The following is a 22,273-nucleotide window of genomic DNA, read 5'->3' on the forward strand; positions in this document are numbered from 1 at the left end:
CTAAGTAACACTAAGTGGACCCCTGCATAGGAAGCGAGAATAACGCATAGTGAAAGAGGAAGAAAGATATTCTAAATGACTGGAATAATTACTTTGAAAGGTTGCTAAATGAAACAAGTAGTGGCAATATGATAGTAGAAAACACTCAACAAGAAGACTATCAGGAATACATATCAGTACATGAATTAGAAAAAGCCACAAAAAACCTGAAATGTGGAAAGGCAGCTGGAGTGGATGATATTTAACCAGAAATGCTCAAATATGGTATAATGGAGTGCAGCTCTCAAAATACCCATCTATATAAGGGCACTAGGGTTTTTTCTGCCAGTTTATCTGACATTTTTCATCCCACAAGCAGGCAAACTGGCCCCGTGAACATATGCCACTACAGCCAAAATTATTCCCCCCCCCCCCAGCGGCAGGCTAGGCAACAGGTCGGTTGGGAGTGGTACTAACAAGAAGTTAGTACCACTCCTATGTAGTTAGTACTACATAGGATCTAAGTAACACGTGGAAGCGAGAATAACGCATAGTGAAAGAGGAAGAAAGATATTCTAAATGACTGGAATAATTACTTTGAAAGGTTGCTAAATGAAACAAGTAGTGGCAATATGATAGTAGAAAACACTCAACAAGAAGACTATCAGGAATACATATCAGTACATGAATTAGAAAAAGCCACAAAAAACCTGAAATGTGGAAAGGCAGCTGGAGTGGATGATATTTAACCAGAAATGCTCAAATATGGTATAATGGAGTGCAGCTCTCAAAATACCCATCTATATAAGGGCACTAGGGTTTTTTCTGCCAGTTTATCTGACATTTTTCATCCCACAAGCAGGCAAACTGGCCCCGTGAACATATGCCACTACAGCCAAAATTATTCCTCCCCCCCCAGCGGCAGGCTAGGCAACAGGTCGTTTGGGAGTGGTACTAACAAGAAGTTAGTACCACTCCTATGTAGTTAGTACTACATAGGATCTAAGTAACACGTGGACCCCTGCATAGGAAGCGAGAATAACGCATAGTGAAAGAGGAGGAAAAATATTCTAAATGACTGGAATAATTACTTTGAAAGGTTACTAAATGAAACAAGTAGTGGCAATATGATAGTAGAAAACACTCAACAGGAAGACTATCAGGAATACATATCCGTACATGAATTAGGAAAAACCATAAAAAACCTGAAATGTGTAAAGGCAGTGGGAGTGGATGATATTTAACCAGAAATGCTCAAATATGGTATAATGGAGTGCAGCTCTCAAAATACCCATCTATAAAGAGGGAAATAAAAGAATGTGAGAATTAGAGGACTTTCTCTGAATGTTCCTGATAAAATTTATGCAAGGATACTTAAAAAAACAGCCAAGAACAATAGTGGAAAGGAAGCTTTGAGAAAAACAAGCTAGATTAAGGCCAAATAGAGAATGTCAGGATGGAGAAGTCATGACAATTTGTATTTAAGTTTCATGGATCTGAAAAGGCATAAAAGTTTCCAAGTAAAAAAACTATTCAAAATGCAATAGCTATATAGTGTAAATGGGTCATTACTTTGTCTATATTTGAGTTGTAAGTCAGTAGTTAGAATTGAAGGAGGTACAGGAAGATGATTTGATGTTAAATTAGGTGTGCAACAAGGATGTATATTACTGCCCCTGTTATTCATCTGTATGGATTATGTTATGAAGGAAAATGGCATTAAACCTGATATCAAAACTGGAGATGATAATCTCAGCTTTTTACTTTATGCAGATGACATTACACTTTTAAATAAATTCAGTATGAGTGCAGAATTCTCTAGCAAAATTGAATAACTGCCGTGATAAATTTGGTATTAAAATTTTAGTGTAGATGGCAAATTAAATATGGAAATAGGCCACAGAATTAGCAAAGCTGGTAGGAAAAAAAGCATATAAGTTTCCAAGTGAAAAGCTATTCAAAATGAAATAGCTATATAGTGTAAATGGGTCATTACTTTGTCTGTATTTGAGTTGTAAATCAGCAGTTAATAGCAGGTGGTATGGTCACTTATGGAATAAGAGGAATTAGTCAGAACATTAAACTAGCTGTATATAACAATGTTCAAACCAGTTTTAACTTATTGATCTAGAGTTGAATTAGAAATAAAACACTTGATCAGAGGCTGGAGACCACAGATAGCAGCTCATGAGAAAGATTAGGGGAGTGAGTAAATGGCATCATTGGCAGTATCATGTTAAAAATGAGGATATTATGAAAGATCTTGACATTGTTAACATTGAGAAATGTGTTAGCAGAGCTAATCTCAGGTGGTATGGTCACTTAAACAGAATGGGAGAGGATAGATTAACAAAACAAGTGTTCTCTGTCAGGTTGGCAGTAAAAAAAAATCAGAGGAAGACCAAAATATAGGTGAATTGATACAGTAAAAAGTGCTTTAGAGGACGGAAATATAATATGTGATAATATTAGAGTCTTGACAGATAACAGAATAATTTGGAGGAAAGATGTCGACATGAAGTTAATAATGATGTAACTTTTTCATGTAGTACTATCATAATATCCTGTACACTTCCTGAGGTACTTGTCAGAAATTGGATGTTGCATGAAATACAGTAAATATAGTAAACTCCAATAAAAACCACAATAAGATACTAAAAAGGCCATAATTAATGTAAGAAAACTTTCAATAAATAAATAAAAAAAACCCGCAGAGCTTAAAATAAACCATCACTTAAAATAGTCTTAAACCTCAAAAATTGTTGATAGTCTTTATATTAAAGCCATTTTTTAGGAGCACTTCTCTGAGATAATCCATTTTCCATTTTTTTAACACCTTGATGTAAAGTCGCATGTATATGCTGGCCTGGTTGGCCGAGTGGTTAGCGTATCCATTCTCCAGCCAAAAGGCTGAAGGTTCGAATCCCTCTGAGGGCATGGATGTTTGTGATTGTGAAAATACTAGTGACATTGGTTAAGAAAAGGTGGATGGTGGATTGGGTGGTGGAGACAGAGTTGTAGAGTAGGTACCCCTTCCTCGATGAGTCTTTGGACTCCCTGGAGGTGTTACGTAATAATTATAATATATCTGAGTGTTAATTTTTTTTTCCCTGTATACAGAGAAAGGTAGTTTGTTTTATTTGGTGATGGAGATTAGCACATCCAAGAATGTCTCAAATTACATACCAGAAAACATGAACTGTAAAGGCACAGTTACTTTAACGAACAGCAAAAAGATCACTGATAAAATTGATAATATATTAAAATTGTATGATTTGAAAGTTGCCTTCACATCTATGACAAAAGTCTCCATGATGCCTAGGTGATACATCCAGCTTCATTCACTGCTGAAGAGACCAGGCATTTATGAAATTTTTTGCATATGTGGTATCTGTTACATGAGAGATAAAAAAACATACAGAAGAAATGTGCATGAAAGAACACATTAATGATGTAGAAAGAAGAGAGCTCAAATCAGGCCTGACTTTTCATATAGCTAATGAAAAACGTGATTTGGAACACACAAGAATGCTGAATGCAAAAATGTGTAAATTTAAAGAAGCCACCAAAATGAAATAACCTGTAATAATAATAAAAAGTAAAGACTTTATTTAGTCAGCTCTGGTTGGTGTACATAAAAGATCTAAGATACTGAAAACTAGTTTATGCATTAAAATTCATTATGTTACTATATGTTTTGAAATTAAAAATATCTATTTCTGATGAAATACATCATAGTTAAGAGGAAACCAGTAGAATAATACCATTTTATTTTGTAGTTCTCATTGTGATTTACACCAGAAGTAGTAGTAGTATGGTTAAGAATACAAACTACAGAAGATTGACTTCAGTGGTACTTCTGTGATTCTTTTGCTAGCCATTTCTTTTTCATATTGATGCTTATCTTCAATTCTGCTGAGGATTGAGTTGGTTCTGGTAGTTGACTTTTCATTGTTCATAGTTCCCTGACAAAAAGTAGCTGTCCAGCTAGTATGACATTTCATTATGTACTATCATTTTTGTTTGTGGTTAAAGCCAATATAATATACAGAGTATTTTGGGTAAGCTCCATATGCCTGTTCACCATCGTTTGTTCAGCATCCTAGTGAATATCTAATAACAGTGCTCACCACAAGATGTGAGAATTGGATCAAAATCTTTATTCAGTTCTCTGCATTTCTTAGACTATGTAGAGGTTTCCTTCTAGTCTTCTTACTTAGATTCTTAAATGACCTCATTATATTTAAAATTATTAAATCAGAACACAGCAAAAAATTAGCTAAGTGAAGAATTAGTAAAAAATATTTGGTATAAACTATTATTGAGGTTTACCAGAAGGATATAGGAGGAGTTGAAAACTATAAGTATTTAGGTTTTTAAAATTAATCATGATAAAATTCATTTACATTCTTAAATAATACATTAATGTTGTTTTGTTATGACTATAGGGCATCTCTAGTTCCAGTGTTTGGTTTTGGTGAAAATGAACTTTTTGCCCAAGTAAAGAATCCTGATGGTTCCATTATAAGAAAGATTCAAAACCATCTTACAAAATTCTTTGGCTTCTCTCCTCCGCTATTTTATGGTCGCGGAATATTTCAGTATAATCTAGGCTATATGCCCTATCGAAAACCTGTAATTACTGTTGGTAAGTAAAAATTTAAATATATATGATATATTTATGATAATAAATAAATATAAATAAATATATCTCCATTAACCAATCCTTAAATGGATTAATGTGTCATCTGACTTCTATTCTATTATCTGACCCTTCAGTTATCTAACCAGCAAACAGTTGTGGTTGGATAATTGAGGGATTACTGTATAACATCTGCCATTTTATCTTTTTAAACTAGCTATATGCAATGCTTAAATGTTGTATTGGTTCACCAGTCAGGCAAAATATCTCACTCATCAGATGTTTCCCTAGATGTACTCTACCATGGTCACCAAATATATCATAGCCATGTGTTTATTCCTGAATCTGACCAATTTACATGCTTTGTTAATGACATGGCTAATTTTGTCCATGTATAACTACAGCATTGAAGCAAATATGTTAATTACTTAGGCATTAGTGTAAACAAAAAATTCATGTATTATGTTTTCATTTTTTTTTAATGGAAAAAACAATTTCTTCTTTGTCATTATAAGCAAACTCTGAAAACATTCAATATCATAAAAACTAAATGAAATAAAACCTTTGGGTCTATACATATAACTATTAGTGTGTTCCTGAATTCCAACTGGCTTTAAAACTTTGGATGGATGTTGATGTCATATGATTCAGCAATTCAGAAAACATTCAAGAAACATTTAGGTTAGACTCAATATAAATATTTTTGGAAAATAAATACTTCACTCTCAACTTTTCTCCGAGTTTTAATATCCACTTTTAATCATTACTATTCTGCATATTCCATCACTGGATAAGAAATAAGTTAATTACTGCTGTCTGCTATGTATCTATTTAAGGTTAATGTGTCATGATTATTTGATTACCTTGCAGTAAGACATAGAACTCTCTGAAGATAAAATTATGCATATATATTCTATCCTCTCATTGGTCTTATTCCATGACAAAAAATCTGATACTACACGAAAAACTTATTTCCTATCAACAATTTTCTTCCAAATCAATCTGTTACCTGTTAAGACTCCATCTCTTGGTACCTAACCCTAATAGAATATGCTACTGTGTGAAATAGTGTGGGTTCTACGATCGATTTTCTTGAGTTTAAGTGGCGAAAAACTCAAGTTTCTGGGAGGAAAAAAAAAACCACTTGCCTGTGCCAGAGATCGACTAATTTAGGAATTGGGCGAAAAAAAGCTTATTAAAAGTTCCTCTAATCGGCGACTAGAATCGAACTAATGACTTATATTTGTATCTTCTAAGGCACTTTTTACTGTATCAATCCACCTATATCTTGATCTTTCCTCTGGGTCCTTTTCCTGTCCACCTGACAGAGAACAATTGTTTTGCTAATCTTTCTTCTCCCATTCTGTTTAAGTAACCATACCACTTGAGATTAGCTCTGCTAACACATTCCCTAATGTTAACAATGTCAAGATCTTTCATAATATCCTCATTTTTAATATGAACTACCATTGATGCCTGTTCACTCCTCCTAATCTTTCTCAGAATATCTGTGGTCTCTAGTTTTTTATTGGATCTATTTTATTGGACCCAGTTATTGGATCTATAAGTTAAAATTGGTTTGAACATTGTTATATACAGCTATTTAATGTTCTGACTAATTTCTCTCTTATTCCATATAAATATACATTTGACTTCCTACTATACCAGCTTTGTTGATTCTGTTGTCTATTTCCATATTTAATTTACTGTCTTCAGTAAAAATTGTGCATAAGTAGCTGAAATATTTTACTTGTTCTGTAGGTTCTCCAATCACAATGCTATTGATATTTTTAATGTTTCTGCCTATTTTAATTGTCATTGTCTTGTTATCGCTGATTTTCATACCATATCTATTACAACAGTTATTCAATTTAGTCAGGGAATCTTGCAGACTTGTAGCGGATTTATTTAGAAGTATAAACATCATCCACATAAAGCAAAGAACTGAGATTAACATCTTCAATTTTGATATCCGGTTTAATGCCACTTTCCTTCATAATGCGATCCATATAGATAATGAATAACAGAAGGGATAATGTACATCCTTGTCTGACACCAGATTTAACATTAAACCATCTTCCTGTACTTCCTTCATTTCTAACTGCTGACTTACAACTCAAAGACTAATAAGTATTGCTTGATATAATGTCCCGTTGACACCATACAATGTTTTGAATAGCTTTTCTCTTGGCATCTTGTCATATGCCTTTTCCAGATCTACAAAACTTAAATACAGATCTTTGTTTATAATGTACATCCTTGTCTGACACCAGATTTAACATTAAACTATCTTCCTGTACCCCCTTTTTTTTTGTATGAGTACTATGAGAGTTCTATTCCAATCATCTGGAATTCGTCCCTCTGTCCAGGCCTTCTGAACTCGGTAGTGTAGCCACTGCAAGAACAACAAACTATGGAAAATTCCAGTGTAAGTCCCAAGGAACCCTGTGCTGTTTAAACTATTACAAACAGTAAACACTCAAAACCAATGAAATTTGCAGAAAATAAACAAAATTTCAGGAATTAAAAAAAAAAAAAAAAAAAAAAAAAAATGAACAGAACAAAAGAAATAATGGAAACACAAAGGATGATTGACATGAACCAAATGTGTGCAGACTCTACTATTGAAATAAGAAAAATTTAGATTAAAATCTTAAATTCTAAATCATAAATTTAGAAATTTTTTAATTTATAGATATAGAATCTTCTCATCTCATCTTCTTTATACCCCCTTGCGGTGTCGAGGGTCCATTGATCATTGTTCCTCTTGTTTTCTCCACTCACGAACCATTTTTTCTGTTGGTGGTGGACCAAAATGTGTTTCTGCTGCTCTGTTTCCATATTGTTTTGCATAATTTATCACATTTAATTTATAACTCACGTTATATGAAAGTCTTTTGTTTTACACTCATTTTTTCCAATTTTAATATAAAAATTTTAACGACTTATAAAAAATAATTCAAATGAACCGTACAAAAGCGCATATATTTACACACTGACTATTGACGCTCTAAATCGGTGATTCACCCACATGCAGCGAGATAACTTAGGTACCTACCTTCAGTGGCGTACTTACTGATTTTGTTAACATATTGCGTCAGTAATTGAACTTCGCTAACAGCTTCGGTACAGTGTAAAGGTTCGTATTTTAATGTTACCGTCAGACCATAAGAGGCACCCCAATTTTAAGTCGATTTTGCTATGTAAAAAGGTGCGTCTTATGGTCCAAAAAATACGGTAAATCAAATTGTTTTTACAAGAAAAGGTATAAACATACTTTATACCTTTTAAAAAATAATTTAATTTATAAATTTAAAATAATTTATACTCACGTGAAATCTTTTTTATTGGAACAATTTGCTTTGCATGTAATCCGTGTAATGAAGGTATCGAATATGCACTACATCAAATTGCTAACTGCTTGTCACAATCCAAAACCAATCTAAAATTGATTTCATACATCCCACGTATTTATAGTATTATACAGTGAATAAGTCACGACTTATAGAATCTTTCAAACATAAAATGAGATTCTTTAATTTGCAGTTCTAAGAGAGCAGTATCAATTTATGCCAAGTTTACATCGTTAGGTCTCTGTCCAGTTAGGAAGCTTACATTCACAGCATCTGTGTCAGTCACTTTTCCCCTCTTCTCAGGCTCACTAATGCAGACTATTTTTCATTGCTTGCATCTCTTTCCTTTTTGGAATTGGAGGTGGGCAGTTATAAAGTTAACTGACTGCTAAGTTTTTGGATTTTTTTTTTTAATAGTACAGATTGCATATTTGATGCATGTTTATTATAACTGGATTTTCATTTTATTATTTCAGATGCTATCTCCCATTATTGTTTGCATTTGCACTTTTCCATGTTGTTGTTTTGTGTGCTTTATGTATGGTTCTTTCCAGTCCTTTGTGTTATATTATGTAAGGGTATGATTTCTCCACTGTTTCATTGTTTCCTATGATTTCTTTTGTTTTTAATTGCAATTTCCTTTGATTTCTGTTTTTTTCCTTGTGATTTCTTGTTTATTTCTTGAAATATTTCATTTATATTAAATATCAACACTAAATATGAGGTTAATATCTTCAATGGCAGGCAGTATCAAGTAGTGATGTAGGGGAATATCAGAATGGGGAACTGCACAAATCAATGGCAATATATTAAAAATTAGGATATTAAGAAAGAACTTAACATTGTTAGCATCCAGGAATGTGATAGCAGAGCTAATCTCAGGTGGAATTGTCACTTAAACAGAATGAGAGAGGAAAGATTAGCAAAAAAAGTGTTCACTTCCGGGTTAGCAGGAAAAAGACCCAGAGGAAGACCAAGATATAGGTTGATTGATACAGTAAAAAGTGCCTTGGAAGATAGAAATATAAGATCTGATAATGTCTGGGTCTTGACAGGTAACAGGTTGATTTGGAGGAAGATTGTAGATAGGAAGTTAGTAAAAATAATGTAAGTTTTTCATGTAGTGCTATCATATCCTGTACACCCCTTGAGGGTACATATCAGGAATTTAATGATGATTTATGTACAAATTTTCAAACCCTGTTACTAGGTCCAATCTTGCACCAAAAGCTCTTCCATCATATGCTGCTTAATGTACTATAAATGATCTTTCCTGCCTCTTGCATGATTTCTTTTCCTTCCATTGTATATCACCCATAATAATAGCCCTACTTGTATCCGTAAGATTTATCTCTTAGTGCAGTTGTTTTCTTTAGATACCTCTTGGCCTATAGGAGCATCCAAGTATTTTTCCCTATTAACCTCTCCCTCACACAAAACAGCTTAGTCCATTGTTTGCATTATTCATATTATCATTCATTTGTGATCTCTTCTCTGAATGGATTTAATTTCTCTGCAATAATTAGAAATACTTTTTTCTATGCTGTCTGTCTTAAATACATAGTACTGCAACATTCTCTTCCTGTAACGATGTCCTCTTCTGTCAGCAGATCTCACTAATGTCAATCGTTTTTGGTCTTATTTCATTTATTGCTAAAAATTTACCTTGATTCTTGATGTTTCTGTGATCAGTGAATTTGCATGATTACTCTTAAAACATGGCTGATAAAAATAAACAGTCCAAGTTGATTCCTCAATCAAATTTCTTACACCCCACCCCTTGCTTCAGTCATCAGTTTTCTTGTTTGACCAAACTAGTTCTACCATAATTGGAATCATATCGTCCTTTTCATATTATCATTTTCTCTGAGACTGATTGATAAAACAATCACAATCTAAACTTAATGCACAAATTCAACCTCTCATGCAGCCACATGTATGGGATGATTAATCAATAGTCCCAAGCATCAATATAGTGCACAGCACTTCTCCTACACAGTTTGTAAAATTTGAATAATTTGCAATCAGCTGTCTACTTGTCACTTCGTATCTATCTATGTGTATAAAGGGAATAAAATTAATTTAATAAGTACTTATTCATTTTATGCATTGCACCTAAAAATCATGAGTTTTTTTAAAATGCATTTATTAAATCGAGTTTGTGTATCAAAGTGCAAACAAATCAGTCAGTGAGTAGAAGAAAAATCAGTTTTTTTTTTTACTTTATCTTTACATTCCTTTACACCAGCAAATCCTTAGCAGATTTTAATGAATGTTGAAATTTGCTTTTAATGATTTCTTTCTGGATTCTGTTATTTTAGGCTTCATGTGGATTAAAGTGTGCATTTGAAAAAAAAAAAAAAAAACAGTTAATATCATGTGTACGAAGGTGAATTTTTAGACATTATATATTAACGTTGCATTGTAACTTAATATATAATACAATTCCTTTATTTCTTTCTGATAAGACTTGATTTTATATAGTTGGTAAGCCACTGGATACTGTAAAGAATGAGAATCCTACTCAAGACGAGGTTAATCGTGTTCATCAGGAATATATTCGGCGGTTGCAAGAATTATTTGAGGAGAATAAAGAGAAGTATGGATATAACAATTTAATATTACAGATCCCAAAGTAAATTGTTTTAAATTTGATTTAAAACATGTTTTATATATTATACTAGTGAATGGGAACATAACTATAACCTATTTTATATATTTAAATTTGAAGACCGTAGTTAAGTTGAAACATTTAATTTTTTTTTTTTTTTTTTGCTAGGTTAATGTTTATATTCTGATTGTGGTATTTATTTAATCAAGTTAGATACTCCGTCATAGTTTTCACTAATAAGAAAAAGAAACGATGTGTAGCCTTACAGATAAATTAATGTGGTTTGTATCTAAAAATACCCTGAAAAACACATTTTCTTTAAAAAAATTAATACTTAAGGCATTGTAATCATCAGCATAAACCACGTATTGAAATTAAAAGAGGATGGGCTGTAAATTTTTTTGAAATTTATGCAAAAATCTACGTTTCTAACAAAAATGTTATACTATATTTCTGCTGTACTATTCAATTAGATGAGTGTTTATTGAAATTAAAAATATTTTAAACTAATTATTTCTAATATTTTATTTATGAAAACACTTTTTAACTAATTTTTTACTATATTCTTTGGTCTCTTGAAAATTAAGATCATTACCCTGTTATGAACAATGGATTGAAATTAACAGTGGTTGGATCATACTGTAGTTCACAGATTGAAATTATACACACAATTAATTCTAATGACTTGCCATCATTTCCTGATATGTACAGGTTATAGTGGTAGTGCTACATAATGAAGTTTAATTCCATTTCTAAGCTTTTTTTTATTGCATGCAGAACATTTTGCTTCTGTTAGCTTTGCTCTCATTTTCCAAATTTTCTTCTGGGATTCTTTTTCTGTTTTAGGTCTCCAACAAGAACCAACTTTTCTTTTTAATTTGTGAGTTCTCCATTCTAATATTTCGGAAAATTTCTGTACTATTTCCCTCCTGAAACTTTCAATGGGACTGACTGCAAAAATACATTTCATTGTCCAGTTTCCCCATTCTGAAATTTATCTAGAGTATGCTACTTGAAAATTTTATGATGGTGAGATATTTAAATGTATTTTATGTAATAGCTTGAAACATCTACAAAGCAATTCGTCAAAAAGCATTAATAAAGACAAATATATGGATATTTCTGGGCAGGATTCAACTTTTTTATGTAATACCATGTAACTATGTTGAAGGCTTGTATTCTCGGCATAAGCTCTTTCAAAATTATTTTTAATGTTTCAAGCAGCATTTTTTTTTCCTGTTTGTCATAAAATGATTAATTAACACACTAAATATTTATTTATGATAAAAGCAAAAGTTCAGGCATGAACTGTTGTAATATTTCTGAGTTTCTGTCCAGTCTCTGAATAAAAATGTTAGTCTGTAAGACCTTTTTATCAGCTAATTGAACAGTAATAAAGTTCTTTTGAATTCTACAGTTTTGAAACACTAGTGTCAAGCCAGCAAAACCTTTAATCAAAACATGAATAAAAGGTGAATATATAAGTCCTAGGCAGAATTCATATAGTGTAAGCAGTGTGGTACCACAGTACATGCTACTCATAATGAAGGTTTGTACTCCTGTAGGCTGTCCCTTTCACAACTTCTTAAAGCAAATATTCCCTCCACCCCCATACTCTGTATAACTATGGATTTTCATGATCATTTTGTTTAATAATTTTCATTGCTGGGATGAAGTTTTTCTTAATATCTTGTGTTTAATGATTGTATTGCATTGCCTTTGACTTCAGAGTTCTGATCATATTTTTCTGTTCATGCAAGGCCTTGGGTTTTGCATCAGAAAGATTAGCCACTGTACAGTCCTCGATGGCTTACATGTCATTAAATACATGGATGCAAAGTGCCCATTGAAACTGAAATACCATTTTGTTACTATTGAAATAACATGAATGTGATGCATACATTAATTGATATATTTCATCCATATGGCTTTTTGGATGGTTAAGAATGCTGGACTTGTTTATAAGAGGTACTGCAGTCTACATTCCAACTTTCTTTGCATTAGGTAGATTTATAGCATAAATTATCTTTGCTATAATGTTGATCATAGGAATATCTTTGGGAACAGGGGAAAAACCAAATTCCTCTAACAAATGTCTTGAGCAGTTTTGAATATATTCATTCCAGTTTTATAATTATCTCTTCTGTTGGGTTTAAAATTTCTTCTTGCTCATCCTCTTTCTCCAACCTACCCGTATATCTTTACCAAGGATTGATAATGATTATTAAATGTAATCAATTTGTTCTCACTTTACAAATTTATACATATTTTTGACATTGAACTGAGTTGGGGCAAATGATAGTTATTACTAGTTATTAGAATTATATCATAAATTTGGAAACCATTGTTCATAACAGCTGACTGCAGAAGTATATTCACATAGGTTATATAATGTTTATTATATGCATTGCTATAAGTATTTTTATTCTGAATTGGGAATCTTAACACCAAATTAGTCATTCAGTATAAGTTTTTTACTGTTATATTCATAATAAAAGGGATGACATTATTTGAATACAGTTATAAGTTGTATGTGTGACCTCATAATCATGGTTATTTTCAGTCAGCTTCATTAAAGTACTAAATTCCTTTTGGAATTTAAGCATGTACAACTGATTATCTATCAAATGGGATATGAACTTGAAATGTGAATTTTACATTTCAAGTTCATATTTTACAAACGTTATTAAACTGTAGTTTAATGACTTTTGTCATCTTTAAATATTATATGTTCCTTAAGTTGTAAATTTCAGAATTTAATTAACTTCAATTAAACATGTTTAATTGACGTCATTACTGTTACTCCTTCAGGTGTAAGGTTTTTGTATTCTAGTCATGGAAAACTGTTATCCAAAACTGAAATTAGTCAAAACAGTATAGCTGATATTAACTGCATTTGGCAGTTGAGATTCCTTATATATCTTATCTGTATATTACAATGTTTTGTATGGTGAATCCAGGGTTGATAGTATAATTATTATTATCATCTTGGGTATCTCCATGGAGTCATTCACTCACTGTCAGGGCACTCATAGCTAATTCTGTCAATCCATTTCACTCATTCACCGCTCTCCATGCAAAAAATCTAGTCCACACACTCTTACTAATCGCACCGTTATGCAACTTCTACAGGTGACTTCTAGTTCTTTCTGTCTTGTATCGAAAAAATTTCCTTTGCATCAGTCTTATAGAACTTCAACTACTTCAATACTACTACTGAATACTCTTCACCACCTCCTGATCCCCAAGAAGCCTAGGTGACCAAATCTGTGCACACTCAAAATGTGGTCAAAATCATAGCATTATAAAGAGGAATTATAACTGCCCATCTTTACTCGTTAGCATGTTTTTCAGCATCTAAGTAAACTTTTGAGATATTTTATGTACAAACTTTTGTAATATGCTCTCTGAACTTCACCTCTCTGTCCACCCCACATTATCCCCCCCCCCCCCCAAGTTTCTAGCCTCATCAATGTAATTCACAGTATGTAACTTTTTCAACCCAAAGTGACCTTACATTTTGCAACATTAAATTCACAATCATTACCCTTCACCCACAATCCCAATATATTTAAATCATCCTGCAGGATATCTACATCACGTTCATCAGCTACTATCCTCCCCAGTTTTGCATCATCAGTAACCAAATGAATATTCTCCCCCCCCCCTGTTAAGTCTTTCCCAAATCAGAGTAGTGGACCCAGTGCAAAACCTGAGGCACTCCACTAGTTATCTTCCTTCTCCTTGATTCCACTTTACCATATACTATTCTCTGGTGTCTATCAGCCACCTACTATCCATGTTACCAGCTTCATATCCATTCCCATTTGCTAAAACTTCTGTAATAGTTTTCCATGCAGTCAGTATTCTGTCAAGTGCCTTTGCAAAGTCCAGCTCATGGCGTAGCCATTTCCTTTATCCAATTAAAGCAGAGCTTACCTTTTACAAAGCCATGCTGCCTGCCATAGAGTATTGTATTCCTATCCACCCATGACTGGATTTTAACTTTAACCACCACTCCTGAGATATTAATGGAACTATATTATCCTCTTTCCTCTCTCTCTCTCTCTCTTGGAACTTGCAGATCTGAGGCTTAGATTAAACAACTTCATCAGGACTGCCAGTTCTTTTGCATATTTGCATAACACACAGACTGCCATGCCATCCAGTCCCACTGCTCTATTCACATTGATATTTTTCAATATGCTGAGCATCTTTTGTTCATCTACCTCAATTTTGATATCAGTCTCGCAAATCAGAAACTGTAAAATCTCCATGATTCACCTTTACCAAGTGATCACTCATCAACTGAACTATTTCTTTTGCCTCCTTCACTTCCTGCAATTAGCATTGATTAAAGTCATCCTTTCTTAGTCATTTTTTATCTTGCTTGCTATATAACAAAAACCTTTTATTTTGGTTTGCTTAGCTAATTTCCTCTCATAATCTGATTTGGACTTCCTTCCATACCTAGTCACCCTTCTTGCTTGCACTTTGTATTTCTCATGGGTGCTCGGATTGCCTTTCTCTTTATGTTCTCTCTATAATGGTTTTTATCTCTTGCTTTATATCTCTACTCATTCACACAAACAATCCCTGATCATTCTTTCCATGTAGCTTCTCAGGCCTTGGCACTATTCCAAGATGCCTCTTAAGTTTGTCATAATTATCAGCTTTATTGTTCAACACAAACTGTTGAATTCCACATGTTTAACTACTCTCTAGAACAAGACTGCATGGTTATTCTCCCTGATTGGAGGTAGTGTCTACCTTGTTTATTGGGTATATCTTCTCATGATCCAGCACTCTCTCAGCCCCCCCCCCCTCCCTCCATTGCTTGCTATTGCAACTGTATAAATTCCCTCTTCTATCTTGCCATGCCACCTCTGGTCTATCCCTATAGCTGAAGTCCTCCACAATTGTTCCACCTGCACTCATTGTGCTAATCTGCTGACGTATGGCATGCACATTTTCCTGGTCTGTAGTAGCAACCAACAGATAATTTTGTTCTGTTGGCCTCTATCTCACACCAGATAGCCTCAAATGTGAACCATTTTATCTAGATCTAAAATCCTCTTTAACTTGTAATATTACTGGTTGAAGTTCATTAGCAATACTTCACTTCCTGTTGTATTTCCTTTATCCTATCTGATAATACAATACCCTTTACATTCTATCCCTGTAATTATATCATTTTCTGTCAACCAAGTCTCAGTGATGTCTATAATTTTTTGGTCAAGTTGAGCTGACCAATGCCAAAAACTTCTTTCCCTTATTTCTGGCATTCATGTACATGCATTTCGACATCCCCTTGAATCCACAGTTATCATTGCATAATGTGATTACATTATGCAATGGATTTGAAACCTGTGACATTGCATTATCGTTTCTGTACATACTCTCATTTGTCTGAGATGTGGCTGAACCCACACTTTATATTGGACCCTCTCCCCATTACTTCTAGTTTCTCAGATTTTGTACTAACAACACTCTTTCCAAACATTTAACTCCACATCTGCAGAAATAGTAAATGTGAACTATTGTTGGAAATACTGAAGTTTAGATCATTTACAGAATGTTGGAATGATTGAATTTTTTTATTCTAGTCATTTACCCATGTTAAAAATGCTTAAAGCAGTTATAGAAAAGTGTTTTTATATTATAAGTAGACTTAGCTCGCATGTTTTATATCATAAGTATTTGAAAGTATATCGCTTTCAATAATTCATGTTGTTGAAATTCAGTTTTATTTATCTACAAAGTTTATTATACAAAGACTTCTAAAACAATGTCTAATAAGTAAGCCTAATTATATTGACTTTTGTTCATTTTTGTTTTTGTTAAATTCATTACTTATCAAAATCTTAAAGGTTAGAAAAGAAAAAACTACAAAACAAATTATCAGCTGAAATGAACTTATGTATTGTTAATTATCCACTTCTCTTGTTTTGCTAATTGGTTGAATAGATTAAGAATTGTTAATATGACAAATTGCATTTAAGAAGTAATTATTCATTCCTCTTCTTTTATCCAGTTAAAACGAATGACAAGTTCTCTTTTCTATGTTGGTTATATATCCTATAATTATACTCTCTCTAGTTTCTTCTGCATCATGAAAATAATGTATTTGAACTGCTGACTTGCTGACTTGTAGAAAGTAACGGTGCTAATCAACCTCAGGAATATGGTTGTTTTCATATAATATTGAATACTCCAAGTAGTATATAATCATGCACTGTTCAAATAAATGGATTGTGACAGTTACAAAATTATAAAAGATTAAGAAAGAATAGCTGTGATTTAATTATCTAAAATAATTGCATGCCAAAAAAAAAACTTTTTGAATAGCTTTTAAATTTGAACTGCCAGTGTTAGATGTCATTTAGGTATCTGCACCAGTGGACTTTAACTGAGTGTCGGATCATTATGCTGTGAATTTGTGGGATTCAAAATGATTAATGTATCCAGAATGAGAATGCTAATGTCAGTTTGATAAGTGTTTACTCTGCAACATGTTTTTTAATATTAATTTTTATTTATAGATATTCATTAAATTTTCTTTTCTCTAGACACATTTGCAACAAAAAGTCAACAAAAGCTAACTTTTTTTTTTTTATTAATTTAATACTTTTTACATATGTAGGGATTAGGTCTCTTTGTTATTATATAGATAAATTTTCTTTGTCATTCTTATTCAGTTAGCTCACTATCTAGTTATATGAAATTATATATTTGTTATATGAAAATTTATATATATATATGCATAATTTTATCAAAGTTGTTACCATTTATGAAGTTGACTGTTTCTGCTTTAAATTTTTATATAGCTGAAGGACAGTCACAAATGATGTTAGTCTTGTAAAAGATACTTTTTAAATGATTTTAATAAATATATTTTTATTATAATTTGTATTTGAGAATCTTATGTTTTAGAAAGTACTGTTGGATTATGCTTGACTGTGTATTGTAAATACAAACTATATTTTTCTAATTGTTTCTGCTAGGTAGGAAGGAAGAATTTAAAACAAATTTATCAGAGGCTATGTAGCTGCTGAGAAAAGTTTTATTAGCTGCAGATTCCTGTCTAATTTTTATGCTATTGTAGTATGCTGCTTCAGGAGAGTTACAATAAGTAAGGAAGATGACAGAAAATAATACTATGCTCAAGCTAAGTAATCTTTCATCATGGATCCAGTGGAACAAACTTAGTGCCAGCAGAATTCAAGATAGGCACGGCACCATCAGTGTAAGAAGCATTAACAGAAAATAAGTTGAACTGGCAGAAGAAATAAAGTACTTCTTGACATAATTGGTGTCACTGAGATAAAACTAAAAACAGGGAGATCCTGCTAAATAAATATAGGATTCTATAGTCACACAATAGTGATCAGAAAAAGTGTAGGATAACGAAAGCATTGAACATCAAAACATGAAGGCAAGCTTCTTGATTGGTAGGTAATTTCAACTTAAAGTAATGTGGCCAAATTTCAAAATAAGGAAATTGGACAATGTAACTTGGTGCCTACAGTCCCACAGAACACCTAAGGTAGAGGTGAAGAATTTTTCAAGTCATTAATGTAGGCAGCTGGAAATTATGGTCTCTGGAGATATAAACAGCAGGGTAAGAAATGAATCTCAGACTTATAGAAATGTTTTGGAAAAAATTTGGAGAAATGGGCATGGCTGATATTAATGGTTAAGTCTTGCTGGAATTCTGTTCAGGACACAGACTAGTCATCACTAACATCTTTCAACATAAAGATATATCTACAAATTTACATGTTAAAAGAAAAAAAAAGATATTGACTATTATTGTTAGGGATATCTTCACATGGGTTTAGCATACAAGACTATACAGAGAATTTGAATTGAACATCACTTCCAATTAAAAAAAATGAAAAAAAAATAGAATATCATATTGAAAATAAAAATATGTATGACTTTTAAAATCAATTAAGTTAAGCAACTTTTTCAAGTGAATACAGATTCATCGGTACAAATATTCAAGAAAACATGAAAGAGGGAAAACAAGAACAAATTCTTAGAATTTCAGTGGCAAACTTTGATGAAAACATTGATTCAGCTAGGAAACTTGGTATGCTAAATATGTATTTAGTGATAAAGTTGTCTGTGAATATAGAAAAATCAAAACTCCATAGTGGAAGCAAGAAATCCTTGTATTAAAAAGAACATAGAGAAAAATGCAAGAGCTAATCCATGTGTAAAAATAGCCAAACAAAAGTCATGAGAAGTCGTAAGTATATAGAACATATGAGGGAAGGGTCTGGAAAGTTCTGATAAACACCTAAAACAAAAATGATTAAAGCAACTAATATAACCATAAGAAATAACATACTAATAGCTGAGTTATGAACGTAACTTATGGTCCTATATTCTTATATCCTTGTATGTTCTTTCTTGTGGTTATCAGTTGCTTTAATATTGCTTTTGCTCTAGGTATCTATCAGAACTTTCCAGACCCCCCACACACACACACTTTACAGTAAGTGTACTGTAAAGATCAGAAAATAAAGATCGCATGAAAACATGATGCTCAAACAGGAAGTGAATGTGTGAGTAGACAAAGGAAAAGGATGATCTGGTGGGGTGGAGAATTTGGGTTTGGAGAAGGTTCTGGGGCTGGTAATGAGAGAGAGGCATGGAAAAGTCGGTTAATAATTTGTATCAGTGAAACTTGTTAATAAATTCACGAATGAACTATCATGTTTTTATGCAAATATTAGAGAAGTATCAAACAAAGAATGAAATTTTTGGAATAAATGAGACTTAGTTGTTTGAAGATAACATTCTGTCAGGAATAGAGGTGAAGGGATAATGTTTTCATGAAGATAGAAAAGGCAAAAAGGGAGATGTGATGCAGTGCTGTTGAGTGTCCATGCAAGGGGCAGAAATGTTGACGGTGGTGTATGGAGAGGTGAATAGAGTGAAATGTTGGCGGTGGTTTTGAGGTGGTGTATGGTGCAAGAGGTGAATAAAATGAAATGTTGCTAATAGACCTGATAATGTGGACAGTGTTAACCATGAAATATAAGCAAGTAGGAAAAATAGTGATCATTATGGATGCTTTTAATTGTAATAATATAGATTGGGATGATGAGATAACATCTAGAAGTCAAATGAATTTCATGAATTTTTTTTTAGTGTCTACTACCTCAGGCAGTATGTAACAGAGGACACAAAGTTTGAGAGTCTTCAATTGATCATCTCATAAATGAGGTATTGAATCTCCTGCCTGTTAGATGGTGAACAGGAAGTGATTATCTGAATAGTTGTCAGCTGTATGAGTACTGCAAAAAAAGCATATACAGTAATACTCCACATTACATCAGAATGGTAGAAGTACAGTAGGAGCAGCAGTTAGGTAATAAGCAAAAAAAAAAAAGCTCTACATGCTTCTTTTGGTAGCCTACTTTCTTCCATTCATTGTACATGTTCTCTCCAATTCATTTAGTGTCGTTTTATTTTATCATTTATTGCCTGTATTGATAATTTCTGATCTCATCATTTCGTATTCTGTTCGTTGCATCCTTTAACTGCTCTATGGAATTTTATTTCAACTGCTTGTATTCTGTTTTCATTTTATTTTCTCTCTACCAACTTTCTGAATCATATACTATGACTGGTATTTGCATGACTTTACAAAATTTTAATTCTGTTGCCTTTTGTTATTTGTCTTATAGTACCACAGATTGCTTGAAAACTAATTTATCAAATGCAAATACATCAAATGTTATATCACATCCTAAATATTGAAAATGCTTTACTTGTTCTAGAGTTTGGTTTTCAGTTAGCTTTGTTCGTATGGATATTTCTCCCAGAATACCATAATCGTTTTGTTTAGTTCAGAAGTTATCAAGCACTGTACAAAAATTCGTAAATTGTATTCACTAGGTGGTGGTTGTATTGTTATATAGGCTCTGAATTGCATTTAGTTCCTCTCACCCACGAAAGGTTATTTGCAAACGTATATTTTCTATCGTGGGTGGGCTAAGTTATTTTTTTCCTATTTATCAATTTTATATTTTGTATTTTTTAATTTATTTTTTATATAATTCAAAAACCCTCTAGAGTCCAAACATTGAACTTTTTCAAGCCACTTCATGCCTCTAATAAATGGGATGGTGGTCTCACACCAGGCAATGAAATTCATCTTCCACCTAAAGACAATCACAAACATCCATGCCCACAGTGAGATTCTAACGCACAGCCTGTTGGATAGAGAGAGGGTATGCTAACTGCTGCCTTAGTATTATATTCCATAATTTTTGTCTAATTCGTTCAGTCTTTTTCATAATCAGTACATGCCAGGCGAGTCTGTAAATTAAATTTTTTTTTTTTTTTTGGTTTGAATACATCAATGCAATTTCGACCCTTTCTAAACCCAGCCTGTTTCTCTAATCAACTATCAGCAATAGTGGCAAGTCTTGTGTGAATATTTATGTGATGATGATGATTTCCTTTTTCAACAAGATTCCGCTACTTGTCACACTTCCAAGATGGCTGATGGCAGATGGCTCAAAGAAAAGCAAATCAATGTAATTCCTTGGCCGGCAAACACCATATTTATATCTCATTGAGAATTTGTGTGGAATTATGAAGAAACGTCTTCAAGAAGTTGCCCCAAGAGACAAAAATGAACTTTTTTCTAGTCTGCAGGCCATATGGGCGTGTTTTGATTTAAAAAAAAAAATTTTAACTGTTGGTAAATATGCCCAACTGTTATGCAACAAAGTACTTACTAATTATCATGTTTCCCTTTGTAATTTTTTTGCATTATTCTAATGTTTTGAACCACGTCAAAAATTATTCTAATTTTGTGAATGTTTTCCGATAAGTTTCTTTGTCATTTAGATCGGTGGTTCTCAAGCTTATTTGGCTTACGGCCACCTTTTCCAAAAATTATCTCCCCCCCGCGGAAACTACTTTCTAAAACCCGAATACATATAAGAAAATCGGATCAGCAGTTCTCGAGTTTTAAGCCAACAAACAGATCAAGAAATAAATTTGCATTATGTACCTACTTGTGCATCTAGTAGAGATTTTTGAAGTTTGGAAATAAGACACATTTTAACTGAAATTTTAAATCAACAAAAGAAACATAAATTGCACTTAAACATGGACAAGTTGGAGCTGAAGATTTAATAACTATTAAAATCAAGAAAACAAATTGCATATATGTAAAAACCGCACATAAAATAGTAAATAATGATCAGTAATATTTAAAACAATGTGATGGTGAAGGATGAGTGGTGTGCTGTTACCAATTTATTGATAATTGGCTCTATATTTGTCAGCAGCGTTCAAAAAATCGCCGCGATCAGCTATTTGCAGCCGGTTTCTTTTTTTAGTTAAAAGATTTGCGGCCACACTGAATCCATGTTCCACTAAATATGATGGAAATGCGATTAAAAACTTTTTTTACTACAGCCCACAATCGAGGATTAAATATGGGCATCTGCTTTTGCAACCTGCAACCAGAACTGTTGGTACCCGTTTTTGCATTTTAATTTCAATTCCTCATTTGTTGTTACTTCTATCAGGTCTTGTTGTAAAGATTCTTCTGTGTTTGTACTTGAAAACGGGTCCAAAATCCAATCGGGTATTTTCATTTCAAGAATATCTTGAAATCATTGGTTGAAATCGCAATGGAGAGCCTCCAAGTGTTGA

General features: G+C 32.7%; 1 protein-coding gene across 1 annotated transcript in view; it reads left to right on the top strand.

The window, feature by feature from the left end:
* LOC150109433 (2-acylglycerol O-acyltransferase 2-like) overlaps positions 1–17,262 on the top strand; it is a 51,863-nt gene extending 34,601 nt beyond the window's left edge. Inside the window, exons 4-5 of the mRNA XM_090413149.1 lie at positions 4,428–4,627; positions 10,459–17,262. Of these exons, the coding sequence (XP_090269275.1) occupies positions 4,428–4,627; positions 10,459–10,613 (355 nt within the window). The 3' untranslated portion in view covers positions 10,614–17,262. The remainder of the gene's footprint in view (positions 1–4,427; positions 4,628–10,458) is intronic.
* Positions 17,263–22,273: the final 5,011 nt, after the last annotated feature.

Source organism: Typopeltis vanoorti, chromosome 2, assembly GCF_054136105.1.
Source record: "Typopeltis vanoorti isolate ZY-2024b chromosome 2, IOZ_Tvanoo_1.0, whole genome shotgun sequence".
NCBI classification, from domain to species: Eukaryota; Metazoa; Arthropoda; class Arachnida; order Uropygi; family Thelyphonidae; genus Typopeltis; species Typopeltis vanoorti.